General features: G+C 39.0%; 1 protein-coding gene across 1 annotated transcript; it reads right to left on the bottom strand.

Annotated features, from left to right (window-relative positions):
- Positions 1–232: 232 nt before the first annotated feature.
- On the bottom strand, positions 233–13,592 carry phyhip (phytanoyl-CoA 2-hydroxylase interacting protein). The gene is made up of 5 exons (XM_088934256.1): positions 13,060–13,592; positions 5,318–5,490; positions 2,058–2,235; positions 1,335–1,452; positions 233–1,058 (listed from the first exon to the last, which is right to left on the bottom strand). The coding sequence occupies exons 2-5, from the start codon at positions 5,480–5,482 to the stop codon at positions 515–517; spliced, it is 1,005 nt and encodes a 334-aa protein (XP_088790382.1). The 5' UTR covers positions 5,483–5,490; positions 13,060–13,592; the 3' UTR covers positions 233–514.
- Between the last annotated feature and the right edge of the window lie 1,686 nt (positions 13,593–15,278).

The following is a 15,278-nucleotide window of genomic DNA, read 5'->3' on the forward strand; positions in this document are numbered from 1 at the left end:
GACTTGCTTCTTTACTCTTTCTGCTGAGGAGTGGGGCTGCTAGCACATAATGGCTGGCTTAAATGAGTTCCTTCCTATAGTTAAGCATTTTGAGATCCTTTGAGATAAAAAATGTTATATAAATGCAAGGAATTACCATTATTTCTGATAATTAGTTCTCTTTCATATTTCTAGATATAAATAAGGAAGCAAACAATATGCTATAAAAATAAAAAAAAACAACACCAAGAACTGAAGAAGAACTGGACCTTTACTGAAATGGATCAAGAAGAATATGCTCTGCAAGACAGCAATGAAAAATCCAGAAATTTGTGTGAGAAAGCTGGATGCAGAGATCCAAAGATAGACGTTTGTAGAAGAACAGAGTTCAGAGACGATTAGAGAGAAAGATGTGAGCTTTGGTTGATTCCTGCAGGGCATGTATTATATGAGAAATTCTTAAAAAGTAACAAGAAAGAAAACTCACAAGAAGCTGACAATTGAAGCCCATTCCAGCCATTATTCCTTGCCTGCTTCAGCGGCCCACGCTAATATTGCACACCTTGCAGCTGGGGTCTTTCTTGGCATTGGCAGTGGACAGACTCATTAGCTGGTGCCCACTTATCTCTTCCAAGATGCCCTGTTCCAGGGGTACAGGTTCAGTATACAGGACTTCCAGGATAACATCATGGGCATGCCAAAAGGTGGGCTCCCCCCCTTCCTGCTGTGGGGATTGAATGGTCAGGAAGGGGTTACTGGAAGTGTCCAGCTCGGGCAGGCGACCTCTGCAAAAGCTGTCACCCTCAGAACCACTAGGGGCCATCACAAGCACTACATAGTGGTAGGGGGTGTACATACAGTAGAAGTCAGCAAAATAGAGGCGGGTGCTGGGGTGGAGAAGCTGTCCTGCTGAGACCTGGAAGCGCAGAGGGCCATAGGGTGAATCGCTGGGGGGCAGCCCAGTGTCGAACTCAGTGTTACAGCTGAAAAACACCCCCCTCAGTGTGCCGTTGATGGGTGAGCCATGACTCCCACTACTGTCCTTCAGAGTAGGCAGCATAGCGCCACCACACTGTAGCCTGTTGGAACAAACACATGGAGCATCGTTTTCTTCTCAGAGCTCCGAGGCTACAAATTTCTCCAATATCTCAACAAGATAACGCATGATAGCTCTGAAAAAACTAATTGTACCTCAAAATGAAGAATCATGAAGAGCATGATCATGAAGAAATAGAGAAAGTGATATAAAACATAAAAATAGTAATAGTAATGGTAGCAATATTGGTAACTGAATTGTTGTTGATTTTTTTAAGAAGCACAGTGTATTGACAGACGGACTTAAGGACAATCTGTACCTGACGTAGTGGAAGTAGTCGGTGTGCTGGTTCCTGTAGAACATGGAGAACCTCAGCATGCGTCCAGACACACACTTTGCTTTCTCCAGGAGCTGCTGCAGGTGATCTATAGCGTAATCTAGAGATACACAGAAAACACTAGGATGCAGGCAATGTTCTGCTTTGTTTATACTTACTATTGCCAGTCAGTTTTCTTTTCATGCTCCACAAATTTGGTGTTGTCGGCACAGGAGAGACAACACCAGCGTTTGCACATCTTCTAAGTGATCATAATCTCTCTGGCCACCTGCTTTTTTTACATCAAAGCTCATAGTACAAGCAACGGGTCTTAGGGTTGGGTTTGATTCAAGCAAAAAGGTGCCCTGGACAGCCACAGGGGGCAAGATTGTATGGAAAGCCAGGATTACTTCAATCCCACCCAACCGGACACAACTTGCCCACCCAAGTTGCTCAAGCTGATTCCAATGTGTCTTTTAAAATGGCTGAGTTGAATCTTCAGACAAAATAGCTCCTGCTTACCAAGTGAGCAAGACAGGTTTCTTTTGTTTATATGTTCTTATTTGTCCAGCACATTTTGGCTAATGGTGTGCTATCCCATTGGAAATCCTGACTAGAAGGTCAGGAGCAGGGCTGAGGTTCAGTATTAATAATTCATAATAATTAATTAATTCAGAGATACTAGTGGGGAAGGTGGGTGAATGGAGGAAGTACTGGCTGACTCACCGCCAGTGCAGAATTCCACCACCTCACTCCACTCTGACACCATGTAGTCCCCACTGTCGGACTGGCGGACCGCTGTCTGCACTGCCACACAGTACTCTGTCCGCGGGCTCAGGAACCAGTGACCACGCACTGTCAGGGGGAGGGACACTGCTTTTGCCACCAGCTTCGTCGGGACATCCTGAACATGAGCACATCACAGAGGTATGATAGGAAACACACAAGAAGCAGAAAAACAGGTAAGTTACAACTATTTCCATTTTATGTCTTAAACTGTAATTTTAAGGAGCAGTGCTTTTAGTAGGCTCTGGGCCAATTCAAAATTTGACATTTTAAATGGATGCTAATATTTTAATGTAGATAAGAATACTCAAGATGCAGAATTCATATATTAATATGAAGTGTATACAATGAAAGTAATGCAGAATAGAATATAGAATATACAGAAAGTAATGCAGCATGAACTATTCTGCATTACCATATTCCAATTTGCGTATCTATTGATTTACTGAGCAAACACTGTTTTGGTCATTAAACCAGTTCTTCTTTTACATTATAAGGTTGCAAGAGGCAAAGCTGTTTTTACTTTCACAGACTCCAATGAATGGCCTCTCTGTTATCCCCTAGGACAGCCACACACAAATGTCAATAATTTCTAACAAGAAAATAACCTAGTGTATCAGAGTCTGTGCTATTACCTGCCATGTTTTACAAGTGATTTATGCCCACTTTAGTATAATGTTGCAGAATTAAAAAGACCTCTGGATTTTTTCTGCTTTTTTAAAGTCCTAATGGGATTTTTTCGTTGAAGGTTATGTGGAATCATTGCCTTTGATGATGTTGAGGGTGTTCTGTGGGACAGTCAAAATGAGAAGCAATGTATTTACAAAGGAAATAAGGAAGGTAAGGGCTTGTGTGACCTGCATTTGAGATATCATTGCTTTGACTAGAATGTTTTTTTAAATGACAGATTTGCTGAAATTTAAAATAGGTTGACTAGCCTCACGAGCATGTGATTATTGAGCGTGTACTGTAGTTACTACTGGAGGACAATTTAACTCATTTTGTTTTTATCTGAATTTAGTAACCAGGAATAACTCCTTGTCGCTGGATTACCTTGTCACTAAGTTAATAGCAACATTATTTCTACTTATAATTAACCCTTTTCTTATTCTAATGGATAATAAAATGTGAGTGATTTAAGAGCGTGATAAGAAGGCAAGAACCCAAGAGTTCTCTCAAAATAAATTAGCCTCTTGTTGTGGAACAGCAGCTCAGTAATTGGGTTAATTGTAAAACTGTCTGAGGGCCATGTATCCATAGCAACCTCAGAGGTAGTTCCATCACATTTAATCTCTTCTCTTTGGATTACATGAGCTTTAAAGCAAAATGGTTTCATGGTTATGATATATCAGGGAATGTTTATTAAAGTTATGAGTGAAACAGGAGGGGTACAAATGACAATTGCAGAGTAGAATATTCTGCCCTGATGGCTGAGTATGCAGAGATATAGAGAGGCTGCACTCTGTGTTGCTCAATGTGTATGCAGTATATGTGCTTTATTTATCTTTCAGCTTGTCCATTTCTCTCCTGTTTTCCTGCCTTTCTGCTAAGTGAAAAATATAGGGCAGGGAACTGGGGCCCATCAAATTATTTATTGAGCTTTCATCTGTTAAGTACTTTGATATGATGGATTCTGTCAGTGAGGAGTTTAAAAAAGCACTCCCTTCAAAGAAATTGTAAATAGCACTGAGAGAAATACCCAACTCATTTCCTGTTAACTAACAGTCTCTCTCTGTCCTTTCTTTCCTCCTGAACTCCTCTCTTTTTGTCTCAATCTCTCTTCTTTCTTTTACCTTTTCTCTGATTCTGCCTTCCTCGTTGTCTGCATTTTGCTTTTAATTTCTGTCCCCTTCTTTCGTACTTACTTTCCTTGCCTCCCTCCTGCTTTCTCATGCTTACTTATCACCATTTTTTTCCCTATTTTTTTCTCTTTTGCTGCCCTAAAAGGGTTCTGTTTTTCATGCAACATCTTTATGGAAAAGCAACAAAAAGGCCAACTGCTAATTGCCAACTAATCACATGTACCACTGTACACTACACTACCACTGTACTACCACAGTGTGAGCATGTAACTATAGCGGAAACTGTATCAGCACTCAATATAACCCTACTCTAGCTTAGTTATCATTCTTCCTTTAACACCCCCCCCAAAAATGCCTATGTACTTGGATTGAGAAAATAAAGTAAAAAGAAACAGCAGTTTTGACCTGCTTTGACTGTTGTTTTATTAAGAAAAAGAAGAACGAATCTAGATCCTTATATCTGTAAGTTATGGCCCTGTCAAATGCACAGACTCAGACTGACTGCTTATTCGCTATTACATCAGCAGATTAAAGCTACAAGGTTTAGAGCCACACAACCAAGTCATATAAAGTAAACAAAAAGGGGCATTTCAACTTGGGTGATCTTCTATTTTTCCAAAATGTAACCATGTGAAATTATTGCCACAAAAGACTTCAATCTCCTTCCATTTGGACAGCAGTCTCATCAGGTTTCTGGCTCTTACACAAGCTGTACAAATGAAGCAGATAGGTTATTACCAATCTAAATAAAAATATAAACTTTAAAGTAATAGCTATGAAAAGTAGTCAAAATTACACAGTAAAAGAGCAATTCTCAACTCCTGGTGTTCACTCAAATACAATAGTCTACAGCATACACAGTGGCTGGAAGTGCTGCTCAGTGGAAGCACAGTAGCTTTCAATTACAATACTGAAGCAACTGCTGTATTTTCAGAAAACAGTAGTCAAACGTAATTATACTCTTAACAACAATAGAAATAGTGCAATTGATTTATGTTATTGTCCTATTCCTTAATATGTCCTCAATTCTGCAAAAACTTCTAATCCCAGTAGATTTGTATTTTGTAGAATAAAAAGAACAGATCTGTCTGTATTTTAGTTTCCTAAACCTTTTAGTTTCTGAATGTGTAGAGAAGAATACATTATGTTAAAGATGGAGAACACCTGACAGGTCAGTCAATTAGATTTGTTTAGTAAATGTGATCAAGCAACACTTGCCTACCTTGGCTACTCATGCGCTGTGGACTATATTGGCTGTCCAAACTATTCTGTGTGGCATCACCTGCATTTATTTTCTCACAGCCTGGTTTTCCTTAGTCATCACTGGAGTGTCACATGACAGTTAACCATTTTAAGTGGCCTAACTTCAGAGAGAGTGAAAGGGACAAATAGATTTACCCGATGTTTGAAGCGATTGGGATCCTTGGCCTCTTTACGGCTGAGGTCAATGAAGTAGTGTGTCACTTTCCCAGCATCCTTGGGGTGCATCTCCCAGGCGATCTTGAAAGAGTCACATGTCACCTCGGTGATCTGGATATTATGGGGTGTGGAGAGCAGCTCCATTCTGATCACTGCATAACGAAACCAATGAACGGACTGAAACAAGACAATTAGCGAGTGTTGAGAATAAACCATTTTAACATTGAATGAAAAGCTGTGAAAAGAGCAACTGTAGCTGCATCTCCCATTGCACTGACAGAAAGAATAGCAGTTCATATAATGAGTTCAGTTGTGTTCAGAACACACTGTATATTGTTGTATAACCTTACTCATTCAGAATTAATTAGAGTAGTTTTCAAGCATGTACATCATTCTTGGTCCAGAAGTTCTTCCTGAAATACAACACAAGAATGGCTACCATCAGAGATCCTCATCTAGCTCATTTGGATATTTTATTTAACCTGACAGGTCAGTAAGAACCTATTTCTATTTAAAATACAGACCAATACAGAGAGAAAGTGAGTTATGATGCATCACTTCGGCCTTCGCTCAATGCACATTCATCTTTGCTGAAGGGCTACAGTGAAATGTAATGAGGCTGAAAAGGTGCTACCAAGAACTCTGAAACCCATCAATGAAGGCTTTTCAGCACAAAAGCATTCTCTTCCCACAACTAATTTACTCAAATTCACTGACAAAATTAAATTGCTTTAATGTTTCAGAATAATATGTGTTTTAGCACTTCTTAAAGTTGTTCTTTCAGTGTGAACCAGCTGTACATCAGAACTTAAGAGAAACTATTATTGAGCTGTTGTCTTCTTGTTCTCTGTAAGAGTCAGAACGCAGGACAAAAATAAAGGAGTAACAGCAGCACAGAATTTTATAAATTAATTTAACAGCTTTTAGGTCCTGTATAAGGTGAAATAAGCCGCTGGACTGAAGACACTTTGACCCAGAGCACCACTGGTAACCTTGAGATGGGCTTTCTGAGTATCAATCCAGCACGTTTGGCTAGTCATTCCACCTCAATCGATGACACAGCTCAGCAGCTCTCAGTCAGGTAATTATCTCCCTCTTTTATCTGACAGGGATGGTCTCCTAGATGGAGAGAGAAGCCTGTGATTTATGTGTGCTGTCCTTTTCCTTCTTCTGTACTCTCCTTATCTCCTCCTTCTACTCCCATTTATCTTTCTTTCTGTCCTCACCAACTTCTCCTTTCTTACTGTGCTCTCTTAATCTCTCATTATCTACTTCTTTTCCCTATTTAAATTCTCTTCTGTCCAGCCTTTTTTTTTCAAATTCAAATATTCTAAAGTGCCCTATTGTCATGACCAATGAATTACAGGTTTGCCAAAATAACAATTATTAATAAATGTTCAAATATTTAGGAAAAATATTTTTATTTAAGGGGCTTAATCTTTTTTTTCCCTCAGGCTTTATACCTCCTCCCTCACTAGAACTGATAAGTGTTTTGATTCTGGCAGGTTCTGGAATTTTATTTATTTTGGGGAGGTATCTTTATCTAATTGCAAAGCATTTTCTGCGATGTAGCAAAAAGTGTGTTGCTGTTTCACTTTGTAGTAGGAGCATAACCTTTCCACTCTGAATATCCAGGCTGTCTATTACGTAATTTCAGGTCACTGAGCTTGTCCTCTCTAGCTATCCTGGTCTGCCTGTGTCCAGTTTGCCAGTGAGCTGTGCTCACTGAGCCTGTCCTCTCTATGTATCCTGGTCTGCCTGTGATACCCAGTTTCTATGGCCCAGCTGTGGCCATTGAGCATATCCTCTCTGGGTATCCAGGTCTGTCTGTGTCCAAATTCTATGCCCAGGCTGTGGTCACTAGCCTGTCCTCTTTGGGTATCCAGGTCTGTCTGTGTCCAATTTCTATGGCCAGGCTGTGGTAACTAGCCTGTCCTCTCTGGATATCCAGGTTTGCCTGTGTCCGGTTTCTATGGTCACTTTCTCCTTTTCACAAATTCTCTCTGTCTCCCATTCTCTTTCCTTCTCTCTCTTTCTCCTTTTCTCTAGCTACACCATGGTGTTCTCTGCATTATGTACCATGAATCAGTCTGCCACGGTGCAGAAAAGATTTTCTTGCATCCAACACATGTGTTCAGGATTCAAATTGTATAACAGGAGGATTACCACAGATAGATAAACAGATTTCACACCTCAGAAAACATACTGTATATATACTGTATATCACTGAAAGGAATACTTGGGAACACAATGCATGTCATGACAATGCCATTAATTCTCAAAGGTACTATCTGTTTTTTTTATACTATAAAATATGTCTATATAAGCCTGCAAAGTTTCCCCTTTATTGTGTAAAATCCTACAATCATGCTCAATCATGCAATAATAAATTGAAATATTTGGAGAAACTGATTGTTAAACTGTGGCCCTTATATACATATGAAATATTTTCTCATTATAGTTATTGATCGGAAATTATCAGGAGATTGACCTTCCTATGTACCTTGTCTAGTGCTAGCTTTTGCTGATGGAGCTTCCATTGCACGTACAGTAACACACCTCAGATTCAAGCCTCTTGTGCCTCTAATGCTGACAGTCTCAACACGTTTGCAGCAGGGGTACATGACCACTCCTGACTCAGTACAACTAGAAATCAAGGAATTCTCTGTTAAAACTCAGCATTTTCTAGTGAAGAAGCTGCTGCACCAGTGGCTATTGCAGCAAACTGTACATGAATACTAATTTCTCTCCACATGTAAAAAGCAACATTCTTCCGTCATGCTGCATCAACATCAGCTTGTCTTCAAGATAAGCAGGCATAATGCGGTATGGGATTCTCTACATGCAGTGGAAAATGTGCTTTATGTAATTCTATATTTATATGGTCTATATTGCATAATTATATAAAATCCTATATAACCCAATGTAAATTTTACATATATTAAGATTAAGAGTTCATCGTGAGGGCAGCACACTGATAGGTTAATTGACTACTGAGAAAACTGACTCTAGGTGTGAGGGTGTGTTTGCCTGTGTTTGTCTCTGTGTGTGCCCTGTGATGGACTGGTGTCCTATCCAGGGTGTACCTTGTCTTGTGCCTGCAGCTTGCCAGGATAGGTTCCAGCTCCCCCCGACAGTGAATTAAAAGAAGTGGTTAGAAAATTGGATAGATAGATGTTAAACATGTCAGGAGTTTGTGAAAGCTGGAGTGGCAGTGGAAGGGATTGCCCTCCCAAAGATATGATTTTTTTCTTTAATAGAATGGAAATTATATACAGTTTATAGCTCTTTGATGACTAACATAAAAAACAAAACCAGATGGTACCCAACTGTGCACCTTATGTTGAACATTGATAGCAGGGATCATAGTGTTTGAATATTATACATCAAGACATTGGAAAATCCAGCATTTTCATTCCAAATACATTATGTTAGAGTGGACATTAGCATAAAATAACCACACCACAGTCCACCACAGTAGCATAATTAGATACGTTGAAATGTCTCCCTTGGCAAAAGCTACAAGGGACTTTTGAAAGTTTTTGAGAAAGTAACTGGTGAACTAGCAGTGGCCAATAGCTATCAGGATTTAACATCAGCTCACATGGAGATGACACATACACATTCAGTACAACCAAAGTTAATGTAAGATTGTTGGAAGCGATGAGCAAGATCAACCATATCTGCCCGATTTCATTAAGAGAAATTTTGGAGAATACAATTGTTCATTTTCAGTTTCCCATTACAAAGATTTCCCCTTGGGTTGAATACTCTGCTTTCACTCCATTCCATCACACCCATTCAGTAACAGCCTATGCATATGATACATTAATTAAAAAAGTGTGCAGGACTCAATTGAAAAATTGACTGCACATACAACTTCAGTTTCGCATGAAATGTGTGAAAATAATGATCTCTATGACTTCTGATTTTTCTGGGTAATGAAAGCTATGATCAGAACTCCCAGACAGATGAAAAGGTCAGAGCCCGTATGTACTAATCTGCCATAGTCAGGGTTATAACACTAAATGTTTCTCCTCGGTCTGTGTGATGGAAAGCATGAAGGTATGAGTAAGGTGAGTCTATACTCAAGACAATGAAACATGGCCACACTTTGCACCTTTTAGAAGTTGTGAGAATGGGTCTTCATCTGCTGGTATGAATGGATATCAGTACTAGTTGTAGAGAAGCACACCTCCCCTCCACCTATGAAATCCTCTTGAAAAGATGCAATATAGAACAGCTCATAAAGACTAATCTGCATGCCTTTGAGAGATGAAAGGAAAGCAGGGTATCTGGAAAAAAAAACCCAAGTACACACAGGAACAACATCCAAACCACACAGCCCCAACATAGAATCAAAGCCAGGGCCCTGCAGCTGTGAGGCAGAAGAGCTAGCCTCCATACTATCACTCTACTTATGGTTAAAGGGAACTGTGATATGACTGTTGCAGCAGCCTTCTGTTATGTAAGCTGTACCAGTCACACTCCAACAGACACCTTGCTTCAGATCCATGACAGTACGTTTAATTAGTGTCAGGCTCTATGCTGCGAAATTCATAACAACATGACAGGTGATTGTGGAATTGAATTAATCCAAATCCACTAATTCAATTCTCCACTATATCTGCACTATATCAATTCTCCCGTAGAATAATTTATATAATAATTTAAATAATTGTCATACACCTGAAGAAGGCTCCACGGCCGAAACATTGTGTTTTCTTTCTTCTTTTTTCAGCATGGAATAAACCGAATAATGTATATGTTTTTTTCACAGGTAGAATACTACATTCACATTCTAATTTTACCAACCTATGAAATAACTTTTTTGTTTTCTCCAGTCTCTGCTAGATTTAAACCTATTCCCTTTGGAACTGCATTTTCTCCATGGAGCAAAATTGCCTGAATTTTTTTCCTTTTTGATCCTGCAATAAAACAGATCACAGGCAAAATAAAAAAGTCCAAATCCCTTCAGATTCAGGAATTCATCCAATACTTCTTGCAAAACATATTGTGATGCCTACACATTGTAAAAAAACATTAAAAGGTTGCCATTCAAAGCTTTTTGTTCCAGGTGTGAGAGAAATGACACATTTGTATGTTCATTTGTAAATCAGAAAAAAATAGGATAAAAGGTTAAGACTCAGTGCAACTCAGTGTACAGCACATGAAGATGCCACACACCTACAGGCATGAACATTTAAAGAGGGATTTTTAAAGCATTTTGTTTTAAGAAATATTCTATAACTATTCATTTAAAAAAATAGGAAAAGAAAGGTGTCAAATCCTATATTTCCATTTTCACACCGCTGGAGTTTACCTTGGTTTTGCCTGACAGCAGAAAGCTTTAATTGTAGTCCGAGGAGTGATTGAATTGATGAATTCCTCTAATGCCTATTCACAGAGTAATTAACATCCAATATTTTTTGGTTTGTTTGTAGAACAGATACATAACCATAATCATAATCATTTCATAATCAGTGTGTCAGAATCCCGTGTTAGACTGCTGTGTAAAACATACAAGTGTGGAAAGGAGGACATTGTCCAGTGGTCTTCACAGTCTTTCAATCAATTTATATGAACTTTTCTATGTCTGTATATGGTAAATGCTGTGTTGTAAAAATATCACTCCCTTGATTGTTGGGAATGGTCAGCTTTTCTGCAGCATGGGACTGATGCTGAGATGAAAGGTATCCTGGGAACTTATGTTAAAATTACATCAGTCATCGAAGGCACAGTCAACAGAAAAATACAACAAAAAATCAAGTTCACGAAGGCAATTTCATTGTTCATTATCCTAGAAGAGCAGTATGTAGATGCTAAATAGATTGGCTGCTTTTATATGCAAGGCCACCAAAACAGGTGAGTCGTCTTTTCAGATTTAACTTCTTTCAACAGTCAACCTAAATTAATCCATTTTATTTATATACAGATGGTAACAGTTTTGGGTGCCAAGTCACTGGTGGCTGGGCTCCGTTAGCTTTGTCCTCCAATGTAAGGATCCGAGGAATAGACATAAACTGTAAAGTACAAGTGACATGGTGCTTTATTTATAAAAGGACTCTCAGTGAAAACATTTCACAAAGTCCAAGACTGAGAAGAAGTGAGGAACAACTACTTTATACTAGCACTGTTTTGGAGCACTGGTTACTTTTTTGGTTCTCAAGCCAATCTGAAGTGTTTAATGATTAGAAAGTAGTTTAGCCACCCAATAACTACAAAACAGCATTTCCTAAACCAAAGTTTCAGTCCCAGTGTCTTCCCAACATTCCTGTGGCATACAAAACACCAGCACAAAGTCAGTTCACAACAAAAGACTGAAAGATGTTTTTTTGTCTTGTACTTTTACACCCTGAGATACAGCTTCAGTCAAAAATAACTGTGCTACGCCTCATAACAAAGGGTTTCAGCTAGTTAGACTCTTTCCAGTTTATTTTTGGGAAATGTTGTCCTTAGTTACATGGGAAGAGTACAAACTTTTATCACATAAGGTTACTTGGGATAGAGGCTTTTTAACCCTCTTGGCTAAGAGTACACTTCCTCTATCATCTTGCCCCTGTCCTATTACGATATATACTGCAAACTCATACACAAACACATTTTTATAGTGTCACTGTAAATATTACTGATGCCTTCTACACCATAAATTGATAATTATGTAGAACTCAACAACAATGCTTAAATTCACAAATGCGTATATTTTATACCTTGGTTGATACATTGTTTTATAAAAATACAAATAGAAGAACCCTTCTAAATTTTGAGTTGAATTAACAAAACTATACTGTAGCGAGAGCAAGGTATGTCCTTCACATCGCTTGCCTTTTCAGGGAAGTGCACATTACATATTTCTTCCTTTATTTAACACATGTTGCTCCCTTTTTTTAAAAAAAGGAAAAAATAAAAACATTCATGATGTAAAAAAAAATCAGCAATATAAATAATAAAAAAATATATGTTGGTGGAAATGTAATATTCTGGCTTTTCGATTCAATCTTGAATAAAATAATCCAATACATTATTCGCCAAGTTGAGTTATCTGAAGTAAACAACAAACGGGACCTGCTGGATGGTTTCAGTACACAAACAGATAACATCACAGATAAGTCACATATCTGCATTACTGAATGATATGTAATGATCACCAAACTGCTCAATCCCACTGCAGTACAATAAACAAAAGCACTGAGCTATGGAATACACTGCAGAACAGTAATCTAAGATCAAACAGCTGCCCAGTGCTCTTGCTCATGAAGATTTTAAACATGCAGCTGCTCAGCACTCTACCACATTCTGAACAACAGAACTCCAGGACAGATCTACTCAAAAAGCTTCAGCACAGCAATACAAGACCAAGTCAATGATCAAACTGCTGACCAGAATTCTTGAATGTGGAGATGCTAAACACACTGTCACCCAACACTTTCAACAATTTCTACTGAGCTCACTGTACCACAGAATGCTCTCAGAGCTACTGAACATACTGCAGTCCAGTTTTTTTTTTACATTTTGCTCCTGAAATACTGTACATTGCATATGACATCCACTACAAAACATCCTTCTACCTAACACTCTGTATTACTCAAACAAGCACACTAACTTTCACATTAGCTACTCAAGCCCAACTAATTAACCTTACACAAACTTGATGTTGTAAATGGAAAGTTACCCTCAGATGAGATCAGTTCCAAAAGGATGGGGGATTGTTAATTCCTTACCTTCGTGCAGCAAAGATTATGTGGTCAGCCCTGATCTGAAATAAAACCACTCTTCAGATCTGATTTGAGAGAGACCGCAGTGAATTCTTTTCGTCTTCTGTAGTGGATGATGGATCCCTCAGGAACACTGATTACAAAGTGAAGCGAGCCTTGTCTTTCTCTCTCTCTATTTCACTATCCCTCTCAGTTGCCCAGCAGCTCTGTCAAAACACTGCGTGCTTCAGTGCTGCATAGCTGCATTGCCCAAATTTGCGCCAATCTCACTGCTATAAACATGTACACACGCACATACAAGCACACAATAAAGAGAACAGCTCCCCTAACCTCTACCAACGCCCCCCCCCCCCCACCAACACCCCCTCTCACAGTGCCCTGGCCAATGAGCCAATGAGCTCTCTCCTGTGCTCATATTTACAGTATCAGATAAACCTTATAACAGTTTATAACACAGAGGTTAAAAATAACAAACACTATTATGCAATTTGTACTTATTGTCCAAAACTGCCATCTTATCAGCATTTGAAAGATAATCTATATCAGTGGTGGGCAGGAATAACAGGTACCCCAATTTTTTTTTTACATAAATGTGGACCCAGCCTGAATCTAATTCAGTCCAGGCTAGAGGTTCCACTGCCAGAGTCCTGAGAGGCTAACCAGATGCTACACCATATGGAGATCTCTACAGGAAACTCAAAATCCATACAGTTAACTTAGTTTCAGCTACAGTTAAGGCCAGTATTGCATTGAATACAATATGTGTATTGCTGTAAGGTGTTTTTCTATGAAGTATTTATCTGTGTCCCTCTTCTCTGCCTTCTTTCCCTGTCCAAAGTATATCCAAATTGGGGAAAATCACCTGTAGTGGGGCTCTGAGGCTGTAATTCAGATCCTTTCAGATTACATCATTCCCTACTACATCTCCAACAGCAAAAGATCAAACAACCAACAGAGTACAGGTTACATGCCATATAAGAAAACTAAGTACAAGTGCTTTGAGAAACACTGAATGTAAGAGATTGGAGAACTACTCATACTACAAACAACTTCAAATCCACACAGGGCGATTTGACAGCCCACTCAAAATGGTTTCGAATTTAAGACAGTTTTCTGAGAAAATCATTTTATAGCAATAGTGGTTCTTCTAATGGTATTATCAGAATTGTTTTGTATTATTATTATTGTCCATGGAATGTTTCTGATTGTAATGCAATGTGCACGTCAATGCAGGGGGAATAGCGATGAATCTAACTTAGATTCTAAGGTGTAGTTTGGAGTCACTGTGTAAATTTTACCTTAAAAATTCGGTACGATAACAGTTTATCAGCGATGTGCTCAAGAGCACATCGTGCTCACGTTATTGACAGCGTAGTTTAGTAGAACCATCCAGCCGCAAGTGATAACATCGCTGAGCCTCGGCAATGTCTCATCTCTCCCCTGCCGGCCGCGGCACACCGAACTCATCAAAGGCAAATTAAACCATCCGTCTTTGAACGGCCGTGACAGCAAGGCAAGGGCGAAGCTGGGGCGAGAGATCCTTGGACTCAGTCAGTTTGAATTTGTCTGCAGTCTGTACCCGTGGTGCAGATTGGGACCGACAAAGATCGTCAGCTATTAGCAGTGCGGCAGCTCAGAAATTAATTCGCCTAGAACATTATAAAGCCAGTGGCTAAATTAGACATTGGTGCTTGTTGTTGGGCTAAACAGACAAACGATGAATAGCTGAACGATAAAGCCACGGAAAACAGTCAAAATGCCCTGTTCTTGGCATAGTAATAAGGCAGCGTCTGAGTTTCTAACATGTTGAAATTCGCAAAACTTGTGCCTACAATTACTGTACAGTATGTCTATAAAATGACTGATTCCTGAGTAAGGCGAACAGGTCTTTAGCAAGCAATGCGGTGTTAATCTTATTGTGGTTAAATGTGTGGTGGCTACAATACGCTCTACTCATTGCAAAGAACAAATTCGAACATTTGAAAGATAATTATGATATACAATTATGATGTCTCAGTAGTAGAATATTAACAGAATAGCTTTCTGTGTCATAATTTAAACCTGCAGGGCCTTGTTTTGCATCATCATCATCATCATCATAATATATGCCTAGAAAATTACATTTTTAACGAGTGTATAGGCACCTTAATATGGGTATCAAGATATGGAGTGTTAGATTGCAAAAACATACTGTAGCCTTGATGCAGATTATCATTGAGGGCCAA

This window comes from Atractosteus spatula, chromosome 2 (genome assembly GCF_055471065.1).
Source record: "Atractosteus spatula isolate fAtrSpa1 chromosome 2, fAtrSpa1.hap1, whole genome shotgun sequence".
Lineage (NCBI taxonomy): Eukaryota > Metazoa > Chordata > Actinopteri > Semionotiformes > Lepisosteidae > Atractosteus > Atractosteus spatula.